Source organism: Stenella coeruleoalba (genome assembly GCF_951394435.1).
Source record: "Stenella coeruleoalba genome assembly, chromosome: 1".
Lineage (NCBI taxonomy): Eukaryota > Metazoa > Chordata > Mammalia > Artiodactyla > Delphinidae > Stenella > Stenella coeruleoalba.
Window position 1 is genome coordinate 139,503,702 of NC_137169.1, and position 23,214 is coordinate 139,526,915.

General features: G+C 37.6%; 1 protein-coding gene and 1 long non-coding RNA gene across 3 annotated transcripts in view; one reads left to right on the forward strand and one right to left on the reverse strand.

Moving 5' to 3' along the window:
• Nucleotides 1-23,214, forward strand: part of LOC307193223 — a 284,938-nt gene that overhangs the window by 208,302 nt on the left and 53,422 nt on the right. For both annotated transcript variants that reach the window (XR_013830255.1, XR_013830256.1), the window contains exon 3: nucleotides 20,237-20,438. This is a non-coding gene — a long non-coding RNA (uncharacterized lncRNA). The remainder of the gene's footprint in view (nucleotides 1-20,236; nucleotides 20,439-23,214) is intronic.
• GPATCH2 (G-patch domain containing 2) overlaps nucleotides 639-23,214 on the reverse strand; it is a 165,761-nt gene continuing 143,185 nt past the window's right edge. Inside the window, exons 9-10 of the mRNA XM_079934746.1 lie at nucleotides 18,049-18,137; nucleotides 639-4,974 (exon numbers count right to left, since the gene is read on the reverse strand). Of these exons, the coding sequence (XP_079790872.1) occupies nucleotides 4,754-4,974; nucleotides 18,049-18,137 (310 nt within the window). The 3' untranslated portion in view covers nucleotides 639-4,753. The remainder of the gene's footprint in view (nucleotides 4,975-18,048; nucleotides 18,138-23,214) is intronic.

Consider the following 23,214-nt stretch of genomic DNA (forward strand, 5'->3'; position numbering starts at 1 on the left):
AAATGCTAGTAATTTATTTTGAGTATTCAAACTAAGAAAAAAAACCAACTAAAGAAACACAAAAATTGCCTTCAATTGTTACCTAACTTCATCCTCGAAAGATTAAAGAGTAAACACGGGACATTCTGATACTACAACAGGAATGAGGTCGGTGAATCTGAGAATGATTTAAACTCTCTGACAATTCAAAGACAGAGATGACTCTAATGTACAGATAAAACCCAAAGTGGCGATAGTAGATCATACTCTGGTAGTTAATGGCGTTGACTCGCTAGAGACAAATCTGGATCTACTTAAAATGTCAGGTGTGTAAAGTAATGAGTCTTCGCCTAGTAGGAACCCAGCAGAAGGAGGCTTCATGGTCCACTTGTCAGTTGAGTATATATTACTGCAAGCCTGTTAAATAAATGAATATTTAATACCTATTGGATTAAAAAGAAATCCACATACTCTAGCAGTTCACAACTCAGTTTTTTGGGAGAAAAGAAAATTTTATCAACATAGTGAGATGCTTTCCTACAGCCAACGGAACTCAACGTTTTAATGAGTATTATAAAATATTTTAAAAATGCAGGCAGGTTTCTGAGAGGTACAATTTCCCAGAAGGAAATGGAGGGACTGTAACACATATGGTCCTGATGGATATTTCAAGTGTCAGAGAGAATTTGCACTCGCTACTTTAGAATCAGAATCTCTGAGTGGAAAGAGACCCTCAGCCAGTTAGTCTAGCCCAGTTTCAGAGAAAACAAACAAAGGAAAATGTAGTAGAACAGGTCACAACCAGCTGTGAATAAATGAAATCAAATATATTTACCAATTTTTTTCCTCTAAAATTTTTTGGAAAATGTTGACATTTTCCAGGGCTTAAAGATTAACAATGAATTTAACTGCACTGTTTGATGTTGTCAATGGGTAGTAATTAAAAAAAAAATTAAAGTCCTTTCAACTCTATTTTTTATTACTTTTAGAAGGAAACATTTAAAGCACAAAGACAATGACTGCTTATAAATAACATTCTCAAACATTGTGTTTATTCTTTCATTCTTTGTTGTACTATTAATATACCTTTCTACTAAAAGAAAAAAAAATCCAAAATATTCTTTGCTAAACAACTTCATTTTACAATACCAATTTAGGTCACTTTTTTTTTTTTTTTTAGAAAGACAGTACAGGAGGACATGGTTTTAAAAGGCATGTCAACAGTGATTTTTCTCTTTCATGAAATATCTGCTCAAAATGAAAATATATTGAAGAGAAGCAATTGTCAGTTCAATTAATTGCAAGAATATCAATTCACAATGCTAAAATAAGAATATTAATAAAATGCAATTATTTTGCCATCATGTCTGTATATGGCACATATATGTGCCCTGTAAACACACCTATATGTATACATTAGGCATATCTTTAACCCTACTTGTCTTAACTTCTGTTTGATAGCAACAGTGTGTGTTATACGATCTATGTTTTAAAATGCTGAGACCAATTAATTGGTAAATTTTAGCTAGCAATGGATTTTCTTTTAAAGGGGTACCATATAATTAAAAAATAAAAGCAAATAAATTTGAGGGGGGAACATAGCCTTAAAAATTGTATTTGGGGAGAAAGAAGGAAAAAAGGAGGAAGGAGGGAAGGAAGGAAGGAAGGAAATGACCCCCACACACAATCTGATTAATATCAAGTATAACACCTATACAAAGGCAAAAAGTTGACGTGCTAATGTAGCCACACCCACCCTCTCTCGGCTACTGCTGGGACTGGATAATTTGGATAGTAGTGGAAGAGACCAATGTACTCTGTAAAATTTTTAGTACAAGCAATTAATTTGATATGAAGCTTTAGATACTGTAGAAGAGTTGGCTTTATGAAGAAGAGAAAAATCTAACCACCTTTTTAAGGAGATATGATTGATACATTCTAAAGGATGAATTCCTTTGCATGCTTTGGGTTCTATGGGCATAGGAACCGGTAAAAATTAACTATAACTCTATATAAAACATAAATTAGTGAACTTCATATCTTAAAAGATTCGGCTTACATTACAAATTGCATTTTTCAATTGGGTTTATTTCTCCGATTCAGTTCAGGTCCAAGCAGAACTTCAGGTGTGCATTGATTTTTCTTAAATTTCACTGAAAGGTGAAGGGATGTATGTGCTCCTGGTGCATGTCTGTGTGAGAGCAGGGGGGATGCTTGGGATGTTGCCACCTCTCTGCTTTGAGTACTGATTCACATATTCTGTACAGTTAAACACTTCCATAGGATAAGAGATGTTTGAAATCCTCTGTGAGTCACGGAGAGGGCACTAGATGTCAAGATTGAGACCTTTCTTCTATCAGGGGAAAATATAAAGATGAATTGTTTTGGGGGGCTGAGTCAGAGAGCACCCAAGCTCAGGGATATCTTAGAGAAGGTTTGCTTCAGAAGGTTGGTACCTGTCCAGGAGGACAAGAAAAAGTTTTCATACAGCTGCAATATTTAGTTAAGGAGTTGCCCCGTGCCAGCTGGTATATATGGTCTGTCCTTCTTCACTGTGAGGGTTAGAACTTGGTAAAGTGAAAAAGAACGGTCGAGTCCTTAGGAATTCAGGATCAGTCAGTCTCACGATAATCTCATTGTGTGTTATCAGTGGCGCCACATTTGGCTTTTCAAAATTCTAGGATTTTAGAAGATCTTCATGCAATGGAATTAAACAAACAAACAAACAAAAAGAAACTTTTGAACAGATCCTAGAGCACTGTATACTACCATAAAGAAGTTTTAAACTGGAATATAGACAATTTTACCCCTTACATAGATAGAATGAGTAGTCAACAAAAACCTTTTCTGAAAAATGGCGAATTTCCAGGTAACAAACTTGTAGAAAAGAATCATACAACAAGGTTACTTTATCCAATAAGAATGCTCACCGGATAGCCTAAGAAGAGCATAAGAGCAACTCACCTGGTAGTCTATAGTCCTCTAACCAACTTGTCCTTTTACCACGATACTCCTAGGAAAGAAGATAATTCTTAAAAGGAACGCGTCCTTAAAAGGAAATCTGGCAAACCATGAGGCCTTTCCGATAGCAGGCTGAACTTCCTCTCCCTAACTGGCAGTATTTTCTTCAGGGGACCACCTGGGACAGGTCTATTACATGCACAAACCTCCTCTCCCCCCTTTAAAAAACTCTTGGGGGATTGACAAATTTCCAAAAGCCTATTAGACAGGAGCCCAGAGGAATTTTATCACAGTAAAACTACTCTGTATGAGACCATAATGGTGCAGACGTGTCATTATACGTTTGTCCAAGCCCATAGAGTGTTCAATACCAAAAGTGAACTGTAATACTAACTGTGGACTTTGGGTGATTTTGATGTGTCAACGTAGGTTCATCAGTTGTAACAGCGTCCCACTCTGGTGAGGGAAGTTGGTAACAGGGGAGGCTGTGCATGTGTGGGAGCAGGGGATTTATGAGAAATCTCTGTACCTTCCCCATAATTTTGCTGTGAACCTAAAACTACTCTAGAAAAATAAAGGGTTAAAAAAATAACATTAGAAGGGTGAGTCACGTGAGCTATCTTGGCCTTCACTCAACCAACAAAGGCCATTATAAAGAGAATATTATTATTAGTCCTTAATAATGAAGACAGCTAATCAACATCTAAACTAAGAGCAATTTAGAATCTCTGATGTTAGGAAGCAGATGATTCAGATATAACAATACGAGGCACAAAGTAAAAATGACTTGTTTTGCTTGGTTTGAAGGTAACTGCTTAGATGTTAGGGCGAATCAGTACCATTCATTTTTTGTTCACCTTGTATATGGGCTGGACCATTGCCAGAAATCTGAATTCTTGGGAAAGCCACTTAAATCTTCGAATAAATTGAGTCGATATTCTAACTTACTCTGATGGTTAAAATTTAAAATCAGTTTACTACAGTTTAGTTGATCTTAAAAAAATATCAACCTTTGGGAAGAAAGAGGTAGAAGGAAGTCTAGATTAATGGAATTTACAGTTCAGTCATGGTGAATTTAAAAAATATTTTCCTCTCCATAATTATTTTATGTTCTAAATGAGGTAAAATTTATAAAATCTGCATTAAAGTCATGTTGAGGGCACTCTGGTGATCACAACGATGAGGTTTATTTTTGTCGACATGTCAGAGGGAAACATTAATTGCTGTGTGTCAACTGTGAACTTCATACTACACTGTCCAAGGATAGACAATGGGTGTCACCCTGTTAGAGAATCCTAACCAAAAAGCCATATTCAGGGAATATGAAATTGGCCAGCCTTTCAAACAAAGATGTGCTTAGGACTTCCCTGATGTGATGATAGGTGTTTTCGGTTACAACAGACAGGGCTGATGTGAAACACAACCCTTTTCCGGCTGATCCCATTTTAGAAACATGTGGGCGTGCTCAGTTGCCAGGGCATGGAGCACACACACGAGTGAATCAAGCTAAAGCATTAGAAATTACTGACATACAAGATCAAAATAAATAAGACTATTTGAGCTGTTCTTTATGCCTAGAATGTAAATTGCTGAACATTTTTAAAAGGTAAAGGTGTTTAGCACCATGAATTGTGATGAAATCCCATTTCTATCATTGTGGCAGAACCGTACGCAGCTAGGAAGCTAGAGTGACAAGTTTGAGGCTTTGATGTTAGATTTCGGCTTCAAAAATAGAAGCTATGTTGTAATTTTAGAACAACGGGATACATAGCGCAAATGCAACTGGTAAAACATCTCTTCTTCGCTTTTCGTCTCAGGCGGATTTTCCTGAATGGGAGGCAGTGGCTGTGGGGATGCTTTTTGGTAGAGGAAATCCAAGTCCTAATCCTTTTGGCCTCTGCATGGCTTGAATCGGCTCAGCGATCCCCTTGCCATCTCGTCCGAGACCTGACCCAGGTGTCCAGCCCATATTCTGGAGCATTCGATTTCCAATGTTGTTTTCTAGGATTGGCTGGGCGTTTTCTCCTACAAATCCTGAAATTAGAAAATGACAAAAAAAAAAAAAAACAACCCCCCAAACCACTGTTATTTATGAACACAAGTGAAGAGCCTCTTAGGCTAAGAAAACCACATGTTCCTAAGTTTTTCTTTCAACCAGGGACCCGGGAGGGTTGTTGATTCACCTTTGGATAAGGAGCTTGCTGTAGTAGAGGGATCAATGGAAAAAGGGCCTTGGTTAGTTTCAGCTCTACCACTTAGTAGCTGATTAAGTTACTGAACCTCTTTGGGGCTTCTGACTTCTCATCTGTAAAACAGGCATAACACAAAGCCATCAAAACTCAACTACCAGGTCATATCTTGTGGTTACTCTTCCTTGACAATTAAAGAAGTGATCATCAGGCAACTAACATTAGAGATTGTGTAGGAAGAAAAGGGGTGAAAGTATTTTAAAACCACCTTTTAGTGAGAACATATTCAGTACGGGCTCCTGTAACGGGGCTTCGCCAAAAGTCTGTTGTAGAACTTTGAAGGATATGGTATTTGCCCACCATTCCGTCCTGAGGGCTCCAGGGATAAAGACCTTTCCAAAGGTCTGCAGGATGCCTGTGGCATACCAGCTCAGTCCTGGGTCCAACATGTTTCTGCTCTGAAATGTGGGCTGTGTTTTCCTAGACAGTCTGAGGGTTGAAATGAGCAGTTGTTGACAAAATCACTCACTACTCTCCAAGGCTTGTGAGTTGATGTCTCTTTGGTACCAACCCACGTGCTCCCTGCACCCCTTTCCCATCATCATCCATCTTTCCTCCCTGATTTGGGATTATGACAGCACCATCTACCTCACCTCACCCTGCCAAATTTGGGATTCTCTGTCCTACTTCTCTAAGATTGTGTTTAGGATGGTGATACAAGGCACAGAAGGCTCCTTAAGCACCAGTAACAATAACAAAAAATATTATCTATGGGACCGCAGCATATAGAGTTCTATTTCTTGACCTGGGTGGTGGCTACACTAATGGCCAATTTATTATTGTGTTTTAAAACTGTATCTACACATTTCGATATATTCTCTGGTATATGTATCTCACAGTAAAAAAATAATAAAGAAAAGAAATGTCAGGGTTGAACTAACAGTATATTTAATCTGGTAATTTGTATCTGGCTTTCTGGGGAATAGCGAGTGGGTTGTTCCTTGTGATTCAAACTTGCAGAAGGAAATTGCAAATAGAGATGAGTTTTATAACCGAAACTGATGAGTTTTATAACTGAAACTATAGAGTAATCATCAGTTGATTTTTGCAAGACCTTTACCAAACATTTTGATATTCTCAATCTTCAGTACATTTTCTGACTGAGAATAGAATACACTGTTGCCATTTGCTGACTTCATTACAGGGAGTGAGAACTGGGCTACCACAATAATGAGTTGGTTTTGGATTTGTCAAATTGGTTCTTAGCTCATTGAAACAAGTATCTTAATATGTAATAGAAAAAACCGGGCTTCCCTGGTGGCGCAGTGGTTAAGAATCTGCCTGCTAATGCAAGGGGCACAGGTTTGAGCCCTGGTCCGGGAAGATCCCACACGCTGCAGAGCAACTCAGCCCATGCACAACTACTGAGCCTGCGCTCTAGACCCCACGAGCCACAACTACTGAGCCATCGTGCCACAACTACTGAAGCCCGCGCACCTACAGCCCATGCTCTGCAACAAGAGAAGCCACGACAATGAGAAGCCCGTGCACCGCAACGAAGAGTAGCCCCCACTCGCCGCAACTAAAGCCCACGCGCAGCAACGAAGACCCAATGCAGCCAAAAACCAAACAAGTAAATAAGTAAATTTATTAAAAAAAAAGAAAAAAAAAAGAGAAAAAACCTTCAACTGCGAACAGCTCGAATGGCCAAAGACTGTACCAAAGAAAAATTCTGGACTAAAGTTATTTACTGCTTGACAAAGGTAAAATATACATACACAGAGATTTTATGTATATATTTAAACTACATAAAAATATACGTATAAATACTTATAAAATATAAAAAATGGAACTCTTAATTACCAAAAAAACAAAGAGAAGCGTTTTGTCAGAACTCTTGTTTAATATAAAAACAAAAAGGCAATAAAGTTTTTTTTAAAGTTTTTACTTTGTAATTACGATAATGGTGACAACAAAGACAGACCACCAAGGCATCTAACTGTTTTCCGAACAGCTGCTGCTCAGGTGTGTCAGATTAAATGGTGTACTAGCATTTTGTCTTATATCCCTAATTTTTTAGTGATCACCATGAATTAATTTAATTCCATCTATAAGCTAAAATCAGATCACAGGGCTAATGCTGCTTTAGGTTACACATCTATTTAATCATATTTTCAATACAAGAGCTTTCAAAGGTTCAGGTTTAAAATTTAATATTTAAGAAAAAACATGAGGTCAATTTAAAACATCTCTGCACAAATTGCTAAATTGCGGTCAATTCTTAGTTCGAAGTGAATAATAAATAATTGATTCACTCTTGTAATTTTAAAATGTTGGTGTTTCAAGCATGGTGGCCTAGCAGTGGCTACCCTATTCCTCCCATGTTTTGTCTATATTTTTAATTGAAGTATAGTTGATTTACAAGGTTGTGTTAGTTTCTGGCATACAGCAAAGTGATTCAGTAATACATACATATATATACATATATGTATACACATATATATATATTAAATATTCTTTTCCATTATGGTTTATTACAGGATAATGAATATAGTTTCCTGCACTATACAGTAGGACCTTGTTTATCTATTTTATAAATAGTTGTGTGTATCTGCTAATCCCAAATTCCTATTTTATCCCAACCCCCTATCCCATTTCCCCTTTGGTAACCATAAGTTCATGCTTCGTTTTTATACAGGCAGAAAAGAATCCATTCTCTCTCTTTTTAATGCTGGTTTCATTTCTCTTCGTAACAAAAAATAAAATAAAGCATTATCTTTACAGTAAAAAAAAAAGAATAATTTCTCAAATGTTAAATCTTTCTACACTGAAACAAAGATGCCATAAACAAACAAAAAACAATGGCTTTTCTATACAACTTAAAAAACAACAACAACAGATACTTCAGTTTTCATGGGAAATGATTCTAGAGTGAGATCTACTATTGGTCGCTCATCCTTTTATGAGATTAAGACATGGGAGTGGAACAGCTCAGTCTCAGCACAGCATCCGACAAACATCATTTCCTTTTCTTTTGTTCCTAGCAGTGCTAAATCCTTTAAGTCCTTTCCTGGGAGGCTCTCCTCCTGCTTGGGCAATTTTAGCAACACAGAGCCTCCTAACCCTTCCGCAAGCCCTGCTCCCAGCCCCCTTTCTACTGGATCTCTTACATCTATTACAGCTGAGTCGGTCCTTTCCCTTCAAATCTTCCAAAGTGTATTGTGGATGGTAGTTCACTGGTGTAATTGGCTCAAGAGATGAAAATCTTGTATCGGTCTCTTTTAGCTGCTAATCTATCCAGCTGACTGCAAGCCTAATTGGCACCTTGTTTAGTCATTTGGCTCCTAAAGTGTTGTATTGATGTTGGATAAACAGCCAGTGGAAGGGGAGGTGACACATGCTGCTTCCCACATAACAGCTAGTGCATTGCTTCAGTCCCGACCCTGTATTCAGAAGGCTTTTAATGGTTTATGTTCATTCTTTCTTCCCATCCATCCTCTTTCCCCATTACTTTACTAGCCAGCTGAAGGGCAGGATTATTGTTATTATTATATGTGACATTATTAGAATTGCAATTTATAATACTGTCCTCTGTTCTCAGTAACTAATTTAGGGACATGGGTTTTTGATTGCTGTTAAGAAAAGAAACAGCATTGAGCACAGTTTGGGATGTGAGAAAGTGGTAGCTGTTACTACTTTTTGTCAAATGTTTTAATTATTTCCTAATATAGAAAAGCCTAATTCAGACCATTCTACATTTTATCTGCAATATTTCAGACATTTTTCATGGGAATTTTGTTAAATAAAATCAGCTCAAATAGATAACTGCTTAAAAATACAAGCCACGTTTTAGAAAATGAAATGTAAAACTAGTTTCTTGGTTTTTTTTTTTCTTTTTTAGAAAATTTAATTAATTAATTAATTGGCTGTGTTGGGTCTTCCTTGCTGCAGGCGGGCTTTCTCTAGTTGCAGTGAGCAGGGGTTACTCTTTGTGGTGTGTGGGCTTCTCATTGCGGTGGCTTCTCTTGTTGCGGAGCACGGTCTATAGGAGAGTGGGCTTCAGTAGCTGTGGCTCGCGGGCTCTAGAGCACAGGCTCAGTAGCTGTGGCACACGGGCTTAGTTGCTCCGCGGCATGTGGGATCTTCCCGGACCAGGGCTCGAATCCGTTCTCCTGCATTGGCTGGCAGATTCTTAACCACTGCGCCACCAGGGAAGCCGTTTTTTTTTTTTTTCTTAAATGATGAAAACTTTGCATAGTAGGGACTGAAAAACATGGTCAGTATTGACATGTCTGGAGAATGGAGTGTTTTGGTTTTTTTTTTTTTTTGCAGTACGCGGGCCTCTTACTGTTGTGGAGTCTCCCGTTGCGGAGCACAGGCTCCGGACGCGCAGGCTCAGCGGCCATGGCTCACGGGCCCAGCCGCTCCGCGGCATGCGGGATCCCCCCGGATTGGGACACGAACCCGTGTTCCCTGCATCGGCAGGCGGACTCTCAACCACTGCGCCACCAGGGAAGCCCGGGGAATGTTTTTATTAAAACACTGAAGGCACACAGGGATGTTTGATGCTATAATATGATCAGGACCATTTATGGTCTACCTACTACGTACTTGGCAAGTGGTTTAATTGCTAGGTATGTAACATTCGTTATCTCCATTCCTCATAACAGTTGTGCAGGGGGGAATTATAATGGGCCTCAGAGAGATGAAGTACTTGACCATTACCACATCCTAAGCTAAGATTCAAACTTTGGTTAAGCTTACTCTTAAAGCCTACACACTTGCCATTACCTACACTGCCTCCCTATGAGAATTAATGGCAAATAAACAAGTTTAGTGGAGATGATGCTCCAAACCATTAAAAAAAATTAATTGGGTTACATATTAATTGCAATATTAACTTCTCTCAATTTGCATTTGGACAGTATTCAGCATAGTACACACATTGACATACTTGGATAACTTAAACTATAATGGTGCAGCTCTTAGAGATTACCAGTGCTTCTGTAGCCATCATTTCTTTTGATCTTCTGTAGCAACCTGAAAGGTTATTATTGACTCCACTTACAGAAGAAACTGAGGTTTAAAGAGGAAATGCACCTGCCCAAAGTCAACTAGTCAGAAAGTGCCCCAGTTAGAACTTGAATTTAGGACATCTGAGTCTTAATGTTACCCTTTCACTGAACATTGATCTTAAAATATTCTAGCACCATTAGTTTCTATTATGTCATTTCTTCTGCCACATTTCCCCAAACGACTGAGATTTTAATATATCCATAAATTTCAAACTCCTGGAAAAAAAGTGCTACACTAGCATAGCAAGTCTGTTTGAAGAGTGTTTCAACTTTCCTGAAATACCTCAAAATTCCCTTTGTTTGTTATTAACCCAGCTACTCTAGCTTTCTTTGGCTGATATTTAAATGACAATTTATGTTTTAGTTGTATTTATTGTAAACAGCATATACTGAACTTTGTTCTTTTATTCATTATGATAATCCTTGAATTTAATTGATGCATTTACTCCATTTACATTTATTGTGATTACTGATATATTTGGATTATTTTTACACTATTACTTAATGCTATTTACCTTGCTTTTTCTATACATTTTTGTTTCCTCCTTTCTGGCATCCATTGCTTGCTTATACAGCTTGAAAATTACATATTATGTTTCTATTCTTTTAATGATTACTGTTAAACGTTAACATGCATACCTGACTTATTATTCCCTCATATTTTACATATTATTGTTGTCCAGAGTTTTAGCTCCATCTTACTTTTATACACCCAGATTAATCCTCTTTATGGTCATTGTCACCATCATCATTATTACTTTTATACATTCAATGTAAGTTTAGCTTTATGCACGTTTAACAATTTCTTTGCTCCCAACTCCTTCTTGATATTTATTCTTTTTCTTTTTTCATGGATTCCATTTTCTTCTATATGAGTTATTGAATTTAGTAATGATGGGTCTTTACCTGAAAATGTCTTAATTTCATCCTCATTCTTGGGAAATAATTTAACTGGACAGAAAACTCTATGATGATTCAGTTATTTCATCTCACACTTTGAAAATATTCTCTAATTTTCTGGATTGCACTGTTCTTTCTAAGTTTGTTGCCACTGTAATTTCATTCCTACGTAGGTTGTATCTTTTCTCCTTGGTTGCCCTTAAGTTCTTCTCTTTGTCTTTGGTGTTCTAAAGTTTTATTACAGTGTGTCTAGGTATGACCTTATTTATATTTACAACTTCTCGATAGACTTGTACTTTTTGAACATGAAGATTCAAGTTTTCTTCATTTTTAAAAATTCTGGCATTTTCATTGAATTCTTTCAACATTCTCCTGGAATAGTGCACTTCCCTATTCTTTCTACTTTTTCTGGAAGTTCTATTGTATTAGACATATATTGTACTGCATGCTCCTTCAAGTTCTCTGGCTATTCTTTCATATTTTCCGTATTTTTATCCCTCTGTGCTTCTTTTAGGTAGTTTCTTCAGATCGCTCTTAAAACTCACTGTTTTTTTTTTTCCCACCTGTATCTAATGTGCTGTTCAACTCATCCAGTGAGTTTATAATTCTCAAGATATTTTCATAATAAATAAAATAATCTCAAATTTCTACTTGGTTCTTTATCACATCTGTCTTTTCTTTTTTCAGTTATTCCTCTTCGTTCTGAATGTTTTAATAACGGATTCTTTTAGTTTTGGTTTGTGAGGTCATCTTCATAGGGTCTCATGTGTGGTGGTTCTTGAGACATGGGGTTGAAGGTGTGTACCTCTAGAGTGGTTTTGCACTTGCTTCAAAGACCAGTTTTTATGCTAATTTTTGGCTTGGTGTCATTTTAAACTAGAAACTCATATGTGAAGGTAGGCTCTTGGTTACAAATCTTCAGAGAGTTTTCTACTTGGAGCCTCGGTGGAAACCAGATTCTTAATTTTCCTGTGCTTGTGGGTGAGTTTTGTTTCTAGTCTGCCCTGTCCTGAGGATAGAGCTTATCAGACGTTCTGGCTTGATAAGGAGCCTTACACAAGCTCCCCGGCTTGCCTCTCTTTCCACGAGGGCACTAACCAACAAGCCTCAAGGCTTCCGAGACTGGCATAGGCATGGGAGTGCTTGGGGCCATTTCTCTCTTTCTTTCCTGCAGTCTCAGCTATGCATCTAAAGGAGATGGTTTCACATATTATTCAGCATGTCCAGGTATTCTGTGGTTTGAGCACTTTCTCATTATTTAGTCTTTCATGCTGTCAGGAACAGCAATTATTTTCTATCTAACATGTGTGCTTACCTTCTTAAGTGTTTCTTGTATCATATGACAATGGAGAGCTGTTTAAGACTCTACTGAGACACATGACTGAAAGGTGGTTCATATATCCAAGAGGGAGAGAGTTACATACTTCCTAGGCTTTTGCAATATGTTTAGATATAGTTTGGTTTCAAAATGAATAACAACAATTCCCCCCCCGCCCCCCTCCCCCACCAAAGTCTGCCTGTTTTAAAATTCTGGAAGAGATACAGTGGTCATACAGATCCAGTGACAAAAGAAAATAAATAAAAAAAATAGGGGACTTCCCTGGTGGCACAGCGGTTAAGAATCCACCTGCCAAGGCAGGGGACACAGGTTCGATTCCTGGTCCGGGAAGATCTCACATGCCACGGAGCAACTAAGCCCATGCGCCACAACTACAAAGCCTGTGCTCTAGAGCCCGCGAGCCACAACTACTGAGCCCATGCGCCACAACTACTGAAGCCCGTGTGCCTAGAACCTGTGCTCCGCAGCAAGAGAAGCCACCGCAACGAGAAGCACGCACGCAGCAACGAAGAGCCAGCACGGCCGAAAAAAAAAAAAAGAGGTTAACGTGGTAAATTTAAAATATATAATTATTGATAAGATAAATTTGGACAACTGAAGAGACATAGCACCTTGAAAAGGAGCTTGGTTACATCAAACATTTCCTGATTATGTTCAGTATGACTTAAAAGCACACCTTTTAGAAACCTTCACCCATTATGATTTACAATCTGCCTTTATTGCCTTCAGTCTTCATAAAGATTATTTTAGTATTGAAATATCGGTAGGATGCAGAGGAGAAGTCACAAAAAGCTGTGATGTAACCCCTTGCTAAGAACTTGCATGCCCACAAAGACACAGTTATGCTGGAGCAGTATCTACACTGAGATATCGAACTTCTAATTTAAAATGTAGAGAAGAAAGTCTACTACTTATGATAAATACTTTCCCTATGATAATGTTTCAATAGAAAGCAAAATAGTAACAGCAAATACTAATTGTGGATAACAATGAATTTAGTAATACATAGTGGACAAAACATTTTTTAAAAAATGTGGTAGGGCTTCCCTGGTGGCGCAGTGGTTGAGAGTCCGCCTGCCGATGCAGGGGACACGGGTTCGTGCCCCGGTCTGAGAAGATCCCACGTGCCGCGGAGCGGCTGGGCCCGTGAGCCATGGCCGCTGAGCCTGCGCATCTGGAGCCTGTGCTCCGCAACGGGAGAGGCCACAACAGGGAGAGGCCCGCGTACCGCAAAAAAAAAAAAAATGTGGTAGCCACAATATCTCAATAAACATACTTAAATCTTTTTAGTATCAAATCCTCACTAAGCTGTGACTTCTACCAAAAACACAAGACCATAACCAACATTGCTGACGGCCTCTTAAAAACGTGTTAATAACATTCCTATTTTGCTCACTGCTTTTCTTCACCTTTACAGATGACATTTTTCAAACTATAAAATGCATTCTGCTGGCAAACCTTCTTGCTTCAACAGTTCTCAGTTTTATAATAGTAAATCTACATTCTTTGCTACTGAGACATCCACTATCTTTTGGCGTGTGACTTTGAATGAGGCAGAGAACAAGCCATACATTTAAAAATCAATACCTAACCTTATCAATATTCATTTTCCTGTGTCAATACAAAATACGAAGGTGAAAGAGCAGTAAATAAGCTAAAGCACTGAAATAAATTCGGTGTTCCTGTCACAATTAATAAATGTTCAACCGATAACACTGCTGGCGAGTCTATAGCCTTACTTCAATTATGCTTCAGTGTTATTGTTTCAACAGGGTGGGTAAAATGTTCAATACACTAGCAGGTAGAGATGATCAGATTTGGGGTTATTAATTTCATAGAGAACTTTAAATCTTTAAAAATATTATTTATTATGGATACAGTATATAACTGTTTAGCCTCTTAAATTGTTGTATAAGCACAGTGTGGGATTATAAAGTACCTAATTATAGTTTTCTGATAAACTTTGGCTAAATCTTTTCTAAATCTGCTATTTGATGACATAATATGTCATATATAAATCAGAGGGGATCATCAAACAATATTCAGACTGTCAGCCTTTTAACTCCCATTCCTGATTTCACATCAGAAAGTGTTACCTTCACCTGTCTTTTTCCAGCTTAGATTGAAAGTTGACTACAGGTAGAAGGAGCTGTGAAAACACGATTCAATGTGTTTTCTGGGAGGTCTGTAAGGGCCTACAAAATGGCAAGAAGAGTTTCTTGAAAATAATTCTACATGCTAACTCAACTTTGGAAGCTTATAAAGATAAGATTCTTTGTTATGTGATTAACTATATTCCAGAATTTGAAAACTGTAATTTTTGGAGACAAGATGATCTAGGATTCATAACCTTATTATCAAAGTGCATTTATGCAAAAGCATTTCTTACTTGAATTTGGAGAATAATCTTCACCTTAGAGTTGATTCATTTGTATTGGAAGATATTCTTTTTAAAACTAAGGATTTTTAAGTAACCTCATTCTCTTCCTCTTTGAGAGGAACGGTTATGCATGGATTGTAAAAATGCATCGAAAATGAGTAACCTAATTCTCCTACTCCAATACTATTGGATTAATTACAAAAATGCATTAAGTTTCTATGAGTTATGTTCTTTTAGATAAATAATCTAGTAATAGAATCAAAATCTTGAGTCTCAAGAGAATCACTAAAGTTTTGAAGTACAACACTTGGAATATGCTGTTGTAAGCTTATGAATGTTTTAGGCTAAAGTTTAATATTTATACCTATACGCTGTAAAAATGATTTCCTCTGATGCTACTGAGTTGTAACATCAAAATCACCCTGTAGAAATAATCACATTACGCTCTCCCCAACCATTATGCATTTTCCTTCTCACTTCACATATGTTCAGAGTGTTAGGACCTGACCCTGATAGTCTCTCTTCCTTATTGCTGGCTCTGAGGTGCTTTAGTCACATTCCTAAGATTGTTCTTGTACTATTTCTGCCACCAGTGTTTGAATCATTGAAAGGTAAGAGAATTCGGGGGTCCATTCAACTGGAATGGGAATATTAAAGAATCCTATACCTGCCTTATGAAAGATTTGAGGAACTTATGACATGTATTTGATCTAAAAGTGGCTATATGTTCCTGTATAAAGAGATATATTAGAAGTGTTGTAATGAAAGTTCTGTATTTCTATACAGCAAATTTAGATAAATCTTTTATGGCACTTAAGATACGTAATAGTCTATATAAATATAAATAAATTGTATAATAGTCTATTTATGTATAAATAAAGATATATATATATATATAATTGCATAAGACACATGAAATAAGATGGTCTTTACATATATATTCTTACAGAAAGGCCATATGTATGTTATGAAAAGATCATGAGTTTAGGAGTCATGCAGACATTGGCTTGAATCCTCCCTTTGCCCTTCAATCATTCTGCCTTCTTAGGTAGCTAAGAAGACCCTAACACATGTCTGAATCTTCATTTTATGGTGTAAAATGAATGATAATAACACCTAAGTCATCAAGTTGTTGCAAAGATAAAATAAGGTTTTGGTACACAGTAGGCACCCAGTAATTAGTAAATATTATTCTACATGAACACAAACACATTCTGCACACAGGTAGTTCCTACTTCCAAATTCTGAAAATTCAACGAAGTTAGAGGATGAAGATGAGACATCACACTTGTAACTATACTTATAACTACAGTTCATAATTGAGCCCTTTATGTGGATGCAACAACTGTATGTGGGTACTCCGATTTTAAGTTATTCTTTAATTTTTTAGTGCTGAACTATGGGATAGGTCTACTGAATACAGAATTTAAGCTTCACCTCTTTTACTTCCTTTGAAATCATCATGTCAAGATATCTGTCTATTCATATCTGTTATCTATATCTGTATTTTCCCCTTCTCACTGCTTACTCTCCTGTTGAATCTGAATCTTATTTTCATATTCTGTAATTAATCTTGGAGAACATAACTCTTCCTATAAAAGAATTCCTAAATGAAGCTGAGAGAGACAGTTTATAAATATGAATGGTTAAGGACCCCAAGCAATAGGCCACTACTATAATAATAACTTTGTAATTGATCAAGGATCTACATGGAAAGCATTTTCTCATAGTTTGCTGAACTGCAAACCCATACAGTTAATTGTTTGTTCCTGTGCGCGTGTCCACATTTAAGGCCTAGTCGGCTCCCTTATCACAGGTTTTTATCTCTGCTTCCCGCACCACTGCTCTTGCACGAGATCTTTTTTTTTCTATTTAACATCTTTATTGGAGTATAATTGCTTTACAATGTTGTGTTAGTTTCTGCTGTATAACAAAGTGAATCAGCTCTACATATACATATATCCCCATATCCCCTCCCTCTTGCGTCTCCCTCCCTCCCACCCTCCCTAACCCACCGCTCCAGGTGGTCACAAAGCACCAAGCTGATCTCCCTGTGCTATGTGGCTGCTTCCCACTAGCTATCTGTTTTACGTTTGGTAGTGTATATATGTTCATACCACTCTCTCACTTCGTCCCAGCTTACCCTTCCCCCTCCCCGTGTCCTCAAGTCCATTCTCTACATCTACGTCTTTATTCCTGTCCTGCCCCTAGGTTCTTCAGAACTATTTTTGTTTTTTTAGATTCCATATGTATGTGTTAGCATACAGTATTTGTTTTTCTCTTTCTGACTTACTTTACTCTGTATGACAGACTCTAGGTACATCCACCTCACTACAGATAGCTCAATTTCGTTTCTTTTTATGGCTGAGTAATATTCCATTGTATGTATGTGCCACATCTTCTTTATCCATTCATCTGTCGATGGACACTTAGGTTGCTTCCATGTCCTGGCTATCGTAAATAGAGCTGCAATGAACACTGTGGTACATGACTCTTTTTGAATTATGGTTTTCTCAGGGTATATTGCATGAGATCTTGCAATACATATTAATCTTATTCTTATCCTTCCCTACCAAGCTCAGGTCCTTGCCTTTCCAGGAAGGCTTCCTGTCCCCTTTGGTCTAGTGACTTCTCTCAGCTCAAAACCTGTGGTTCTCCCTATACCACACTCATTAGAATGACATAGTGTTTGAGGTGGAAATGATGAGAGATTTTTTTATTCTAATGCTAACTTGTCTAAGTAAGGAAAGACGAAATCAAAGATCTCTGCAGAGCTGGTTGTAGAAACCAGACTGCCACATTCATGACCAGGCTGGCATCTACTACCACATGGGCCTTGTGTTTTGAGGCTGCTTCAATACTTGTGAATTCATTACTATTAATTTCCTCTGGGGTTATTTACCTTTTCATCAATTTATGCCTTGTTTTCTCAACAAGTCTGTAACTTTCTTGAGGCCAAAGACACAGCCTTTGAAGTATCTGTATCCTGTAATACCTCACACAGTTTTGCAGGTGGGTAGGAAATACTTTAGTGATCGGCGGCCTGAAAAACCTACACAAAGAACACACAATACATCCTGACACCAAAGGCAAATGATTTGCTTTACTAGTTTCTTGTAACTGTGCTTCCTCCTCAGTGCTAGTGATTAAGGGTTATCTGTATTTTACTCTTGATGATTTATGAACTTTATCTGTGTGTTTTGCCCCAAGCCCTTTTTCTTTTACCTGCTGTAGTAGGTCCAGGCAAAGGTGCAGCTTTTCTTCTCCGTTTGATGTCTCCAGTGCATAGGGATCCTAAATGCATGCTTGTTTGCCTACAAGTAATTATCAGAAAAAACTATTAACAAAGGAGGGAAAGAAATGACACATAAATACACAGCTTGTATAATCTGAACCTAAATCAAAACATTCTCAACAAAGATGGAGCAGCCTAGTAAAACCACCAATCTTGTTTATATCGAAACATAATTACGTTTGTTGACAAGCGTTCAGCAGCTAAATGCGCCATCATAAATTGTTACTGGAATGAATAATATAAAAGGAATGCTTTTTAATTTTCAAAACTGGCAATCTTTCTGGCTCAACATAAAATCAAGCACTGTTGCTTCTGACAGGAAAATAGCTAAGATTAATTATCTAAAGAGAGCACAATATTGTTGCTAGGTTATCAATTGGTTACTAATGCTTTACTGTCAGAACAACATTTATTACAGGAAAAGTATGATCAATTTCTTTTAGGATATTATGTGGCAGTGAATTCTCTTAAAACATTTTAAATAGAAGGAAATAGTGATGTTCTTCCTGACAATTCACAGGATTAAAATTCTTTAATTATCAGCTAGGTGAGGAAACAATTTGAATGCATTAATGCTGATATTGATACTAGACAAGCTAACGTGATATTGGATTACCTTTGTAAAGACGTGATGTATAAGAACTAAGAAGCAGGCCTTCTGCTACTCTTGGAACTAGTCAGAATTAGACTGTCTGTCTAACATGGACTCCGAAATTTACGAGTTTTGGAAAAATTAGAAATGGCTCAATGGGAAATCAAGACAAACTAATAAGATGGAAAAGCTGTAAAAAGTCTTCAAGATTTTCAAGCTGTAGAGGACTCTTATGTTCATGTCCTGGATTATAATCCCCGACATGGGGTTGGGATAGTACCTGGGGATCATGAAGCAGAAATAAATAAAGCATGTTTACTAGAAAACACGACTGTTTAGTAATTCAGAGAGATATGTGGTAGTATACTGAAGTTTTATAGGGCCCAATTAGAAAACAACCAGATTATTAGAGAAAAATGTAAAAGGAAGGAACTAATTCAGGTAAAACTCAAAATATATACTTCCACACTTATACCCAGGTGTTTAAATATAATGAAAAATTGGAGTTGGGGAGTAAAATTACTTTAATACAGATTCTATCTATAATGTACAAAGTAAAGTACAATCAATGAGCTGGCTAATCCAAGGGGTATATACAACCAAAGAAGCATACTGTGAAAATCTATCAATATAGGTAGAAGCAAACGGGTATTTACCTAGTTTTCTCTTCCCTTTGTATTGAGTGCATAATGATTCTCTTTTATAAATATTTATAATTATTAAAATATTTTAAAAATTAGTTCATTCAATTAATGATTAACTTTGCAGAAATACATACACACACATGTCAAAATGTTTACTAGTGTGTATAACTATAACATTTTTATTGGATTTTGAAGTGTGGTTTTGGCTCATAATACCAAGAAAAAATAAATGGCTATATTTATTTTATATATTATATATAATATATATTTTATATATTTATTTTATAAACATATTTATATTTATATATATTTACCTATTTTTAAAGCTATATCGAAATTAAAAAAATTAAAAAGTCACATCCCTTTTTTTTTCTGCGATACGCGGGCCTCTCACAGTTGTGGCCTCTCCCGTTGTGGAGCACAGGCTCCGGACGCGCAGGCTCAGCGGCCACGGCTCATGGGCCCAGCCGCTCCGCGGCACGTGGGATCTTCCCGGACCGGGGCACGAACCCGTGTCCCCTGCATCAGCAGGTGGACTCTCAACCACTGCGCCACCAGGGAAGCCCAGTATCACATCCTTTTTATAAAAAATTAATGAATTCACTGATTCAGCAAGCAATTACTAGTATCTGCTGCTGACTTAGCATAAGACTCCATAGTTATGGTGAAAATGAGGAAAAAGGAAGTGGAAGATACCAACGAAATGGAAAGTTCAGTTCTTATTATTGGAAGAGTTTTAAGTCTGAGTGGGGAGATTAAGTCAAAATATATGAAATAATTAGTGGCAAGCACAATGAACTTTCTTAATATTACTAGAGATTATGATATTTAGTCCTTAAAACAATTCTAAGCGTTTACTGACTATACCTTTTTTCTTTGTAGGGAAAAATCGGTGCTTCAATGGAAAACTATAGAGTACACCCTTCTACTCACCTGATTCTGATGCTATGGGAGCTATTTTACAACTCTAAGTTATAGATAACTGAAAGCAATGGAAAATAACTCGTCTGCAGTAATGCAAGTGAGTTCTGTCCCGAGGAAGGACAATCCTCCCCGCTGTGGAAAAGCCAGTTTGCACCCATCGGTACGTTCATTCAATCTTCCTTACTCCATATACATTTGTGCTTCTTTCATTTCTCCTTTGAACCCATTATAACATCTGCCTGGTTCCCTCATTAATCAATGAGTTAAAATTTCAAATGCATATTCATTTTATAGCTGTAAAAGAGACATGATTTTACCTATTTGTACAACATTATCCTCACACATCTCCGATCCCTCTTGAAACCTCCCCCCTAGAAAAAAGACTGGAGTAGTTCACCTTCCGCAGAGCAGGTACCAGATAGGCGTGGCCAACAGGACTAGCAGAGGAGGGGAAAGTAACATTCTGAAAGTGGGAACAAAGTGGGAACCCGAATTCTGGAGTGTGGCCCTTCTGTTATGGAGCTGTGAAAACCAACCCATGGACTATCTACTTCTTATCCTCTTGTTAAAACATAGTAAATATTCTTAGATTAAGCCACTGCTGGTCAGGTTTTCTATACCTGTTGCTGAAAGTATTTCTAAATGATAAAGAGTTTGTTCCGTTCAGAGAATTTTGAGTAGTTCAGGATGTGTGGGTAGCAGTGTTTACAGAAGGAACTATATAATAGGACGGAAGAAGAACGCTGGGGCTCGACCATGGGCCATATGTGCCACATTGGCCCCGTGAAGGTGTTTGGATTTTATAGCTGCTGTGGGGTCATTAAAGATCACTTAGCAGAAGCAAGCTGGCCAGATTCATGGGATGCTGACGAGCTGGGGTTGGGAGAGTAACCAGGTTTGTGAGTAGTCCAGACACAAAGTTCCTCCCAGGTTATCAGTCTCTTTTATAATTAAGAATAATATCATGCCACACAATGAAACTTCTTCTGAAGAAATAACTTTTTAGAGATCATTAGAATACCCAGTAGCTGTTCATTGTGACTATTAAGATGGCTAGTTTCTACTTACATTGTTCTTGCACTAGTTGTATGTAACCGGAGTCTTCTAATTGCTTGAAAAACCATTCTCCCAAGTCCATATCGCCTTTAAAACTTTATTATTTTTCTTACACTGTTCAAATTTATTAGGAACGCCTGTTTACAAAGAGGGTGAAAAACAAATTCCAAGAACAACTCCCTCTTCTAAGCCTTTTTCTCATCTGCTGGACCCCAAATTCCCTTTTGGGTATCTGTACAGAACAAGTGGAACAGCACATTTTCCTTCAACTCCCCTCCCCCACCCCCAAGTTAGCTACATAAAGGAAAAGAGACAAACATTCAAGGAGAATAAAGTTAAAGTTAATAAAGTCAGTACACTGAACCCAAAGACCTGAGCCATAAGAAAAACAGCGAGCTGTATTTCAGTAATTCTATCAAGAATTGACTACCTGCTACAGCACATTGAGAGATCGGGATTATTGATCAGTAAGATTACTCATTTAAGCCTGTCCTCCCCCCTTTCCTTCAGACAGGTGCAACGGAGTTGCTACAAATAACACTAAGCAAGGTCTACTCCGTTATTTAGTTGTCATTCTTAATGCAAAACAGAGCAGTTATTTTTTTAAATTTAAAATCAATGAACGTCTCAAAGGCAGCCTAGTTACTTCAGCCTAAATGAGTCATTTGTCTTTGCAAAGCAGAACACGTGGATTATTATTCAAGGTGGTGGTTGGCAATTTTTGGTTTTTGTTTGTTTGTTTTTGCTGTGGTGTTTTGAAGAATGACCATACGTTGTCCTAGGAACAGATCCAAATTTGTTAAAAAATGTTAAGGTCCTTTTGTAAGGCACTGTTAGGAAATTACCCATCAGCCCTAGCAGTATATTTGTGTCAGTGAGAGCCTTTGCTTGGGTGGAAAGACGGGAAAAAGGCAGAACCTGGTAACTTTGTAACTACTAACACCTTAAAATACTAGGGGTAAACACACATATCTTTAAGTGGAAAGGCTAAAGAAATAATGTTTTTTTTATGGATTTAATAAGCAGTGTCAGCTATGATTTGAAACACTGTTTCCCATTGTACTCATTCTGAAAATTTTCCTATTACGTATTAGAAAGCAGAGCTCAAAGGGAAATCTTCGTTTTCTTCTGCTTTTGAGCCAGACTTCACTTGGTTATCCCGTCATCCTTTTAAATGGGGTGGTGGCGGGAAAGTGGGCATTTCATCCAGAGGAAAGAAAAAGTAAGAAACAAAGCTATAAAAAATCTAAAAAAACCTCACAAAGCAGAGACAAAACATACTAGGGAGGACCACCTTGCCTGAGAACCTGTCTTTTGACAAGGGCTGACAAGGGCTGAAGCAGGCGGTGTCAAACACAATAATATTAAAGAGAAGACAAGAGGAACTTGTCCCTTCATTGTATGCGCATTTGGCTTTTCAGAGAATTAGGCCTAGTGAAAGCTGCCCCCTGGATAGGATGTGTTCCCAAGCAGCCTCGGACAAGCTGCAGAGAAGAGACAAACAGATGTGACTATGGGCCCTGGCATTTGGCAAGAACACTCACTGTCAGTTAGAAAAATATAAGCCTGGACAGGGTATCAGCTGCACAGAAATGAAGCGGGTCTGTGGTGTCACTGGAGGAGCAATCGGTGCAAATCCAGCCCTACGTGAACTTTCCCTTCTAGATCCAAATCACCCCCTCTTCCGCTTTATTCAGTGTCAATATGTCTCAACATATTAACTGAACGAGTAAACATCAGTATCTAGCACTTTTCCTTCTGTGCCATTATGCACATATCAAGTACTGTTGAGCATAAATATTTCTTAACTACCAGAATCGCATTAAATCCTTGCTTTTTTTTTTTAACATTTATTATATTTATTTATTTTTGGCTGCGTT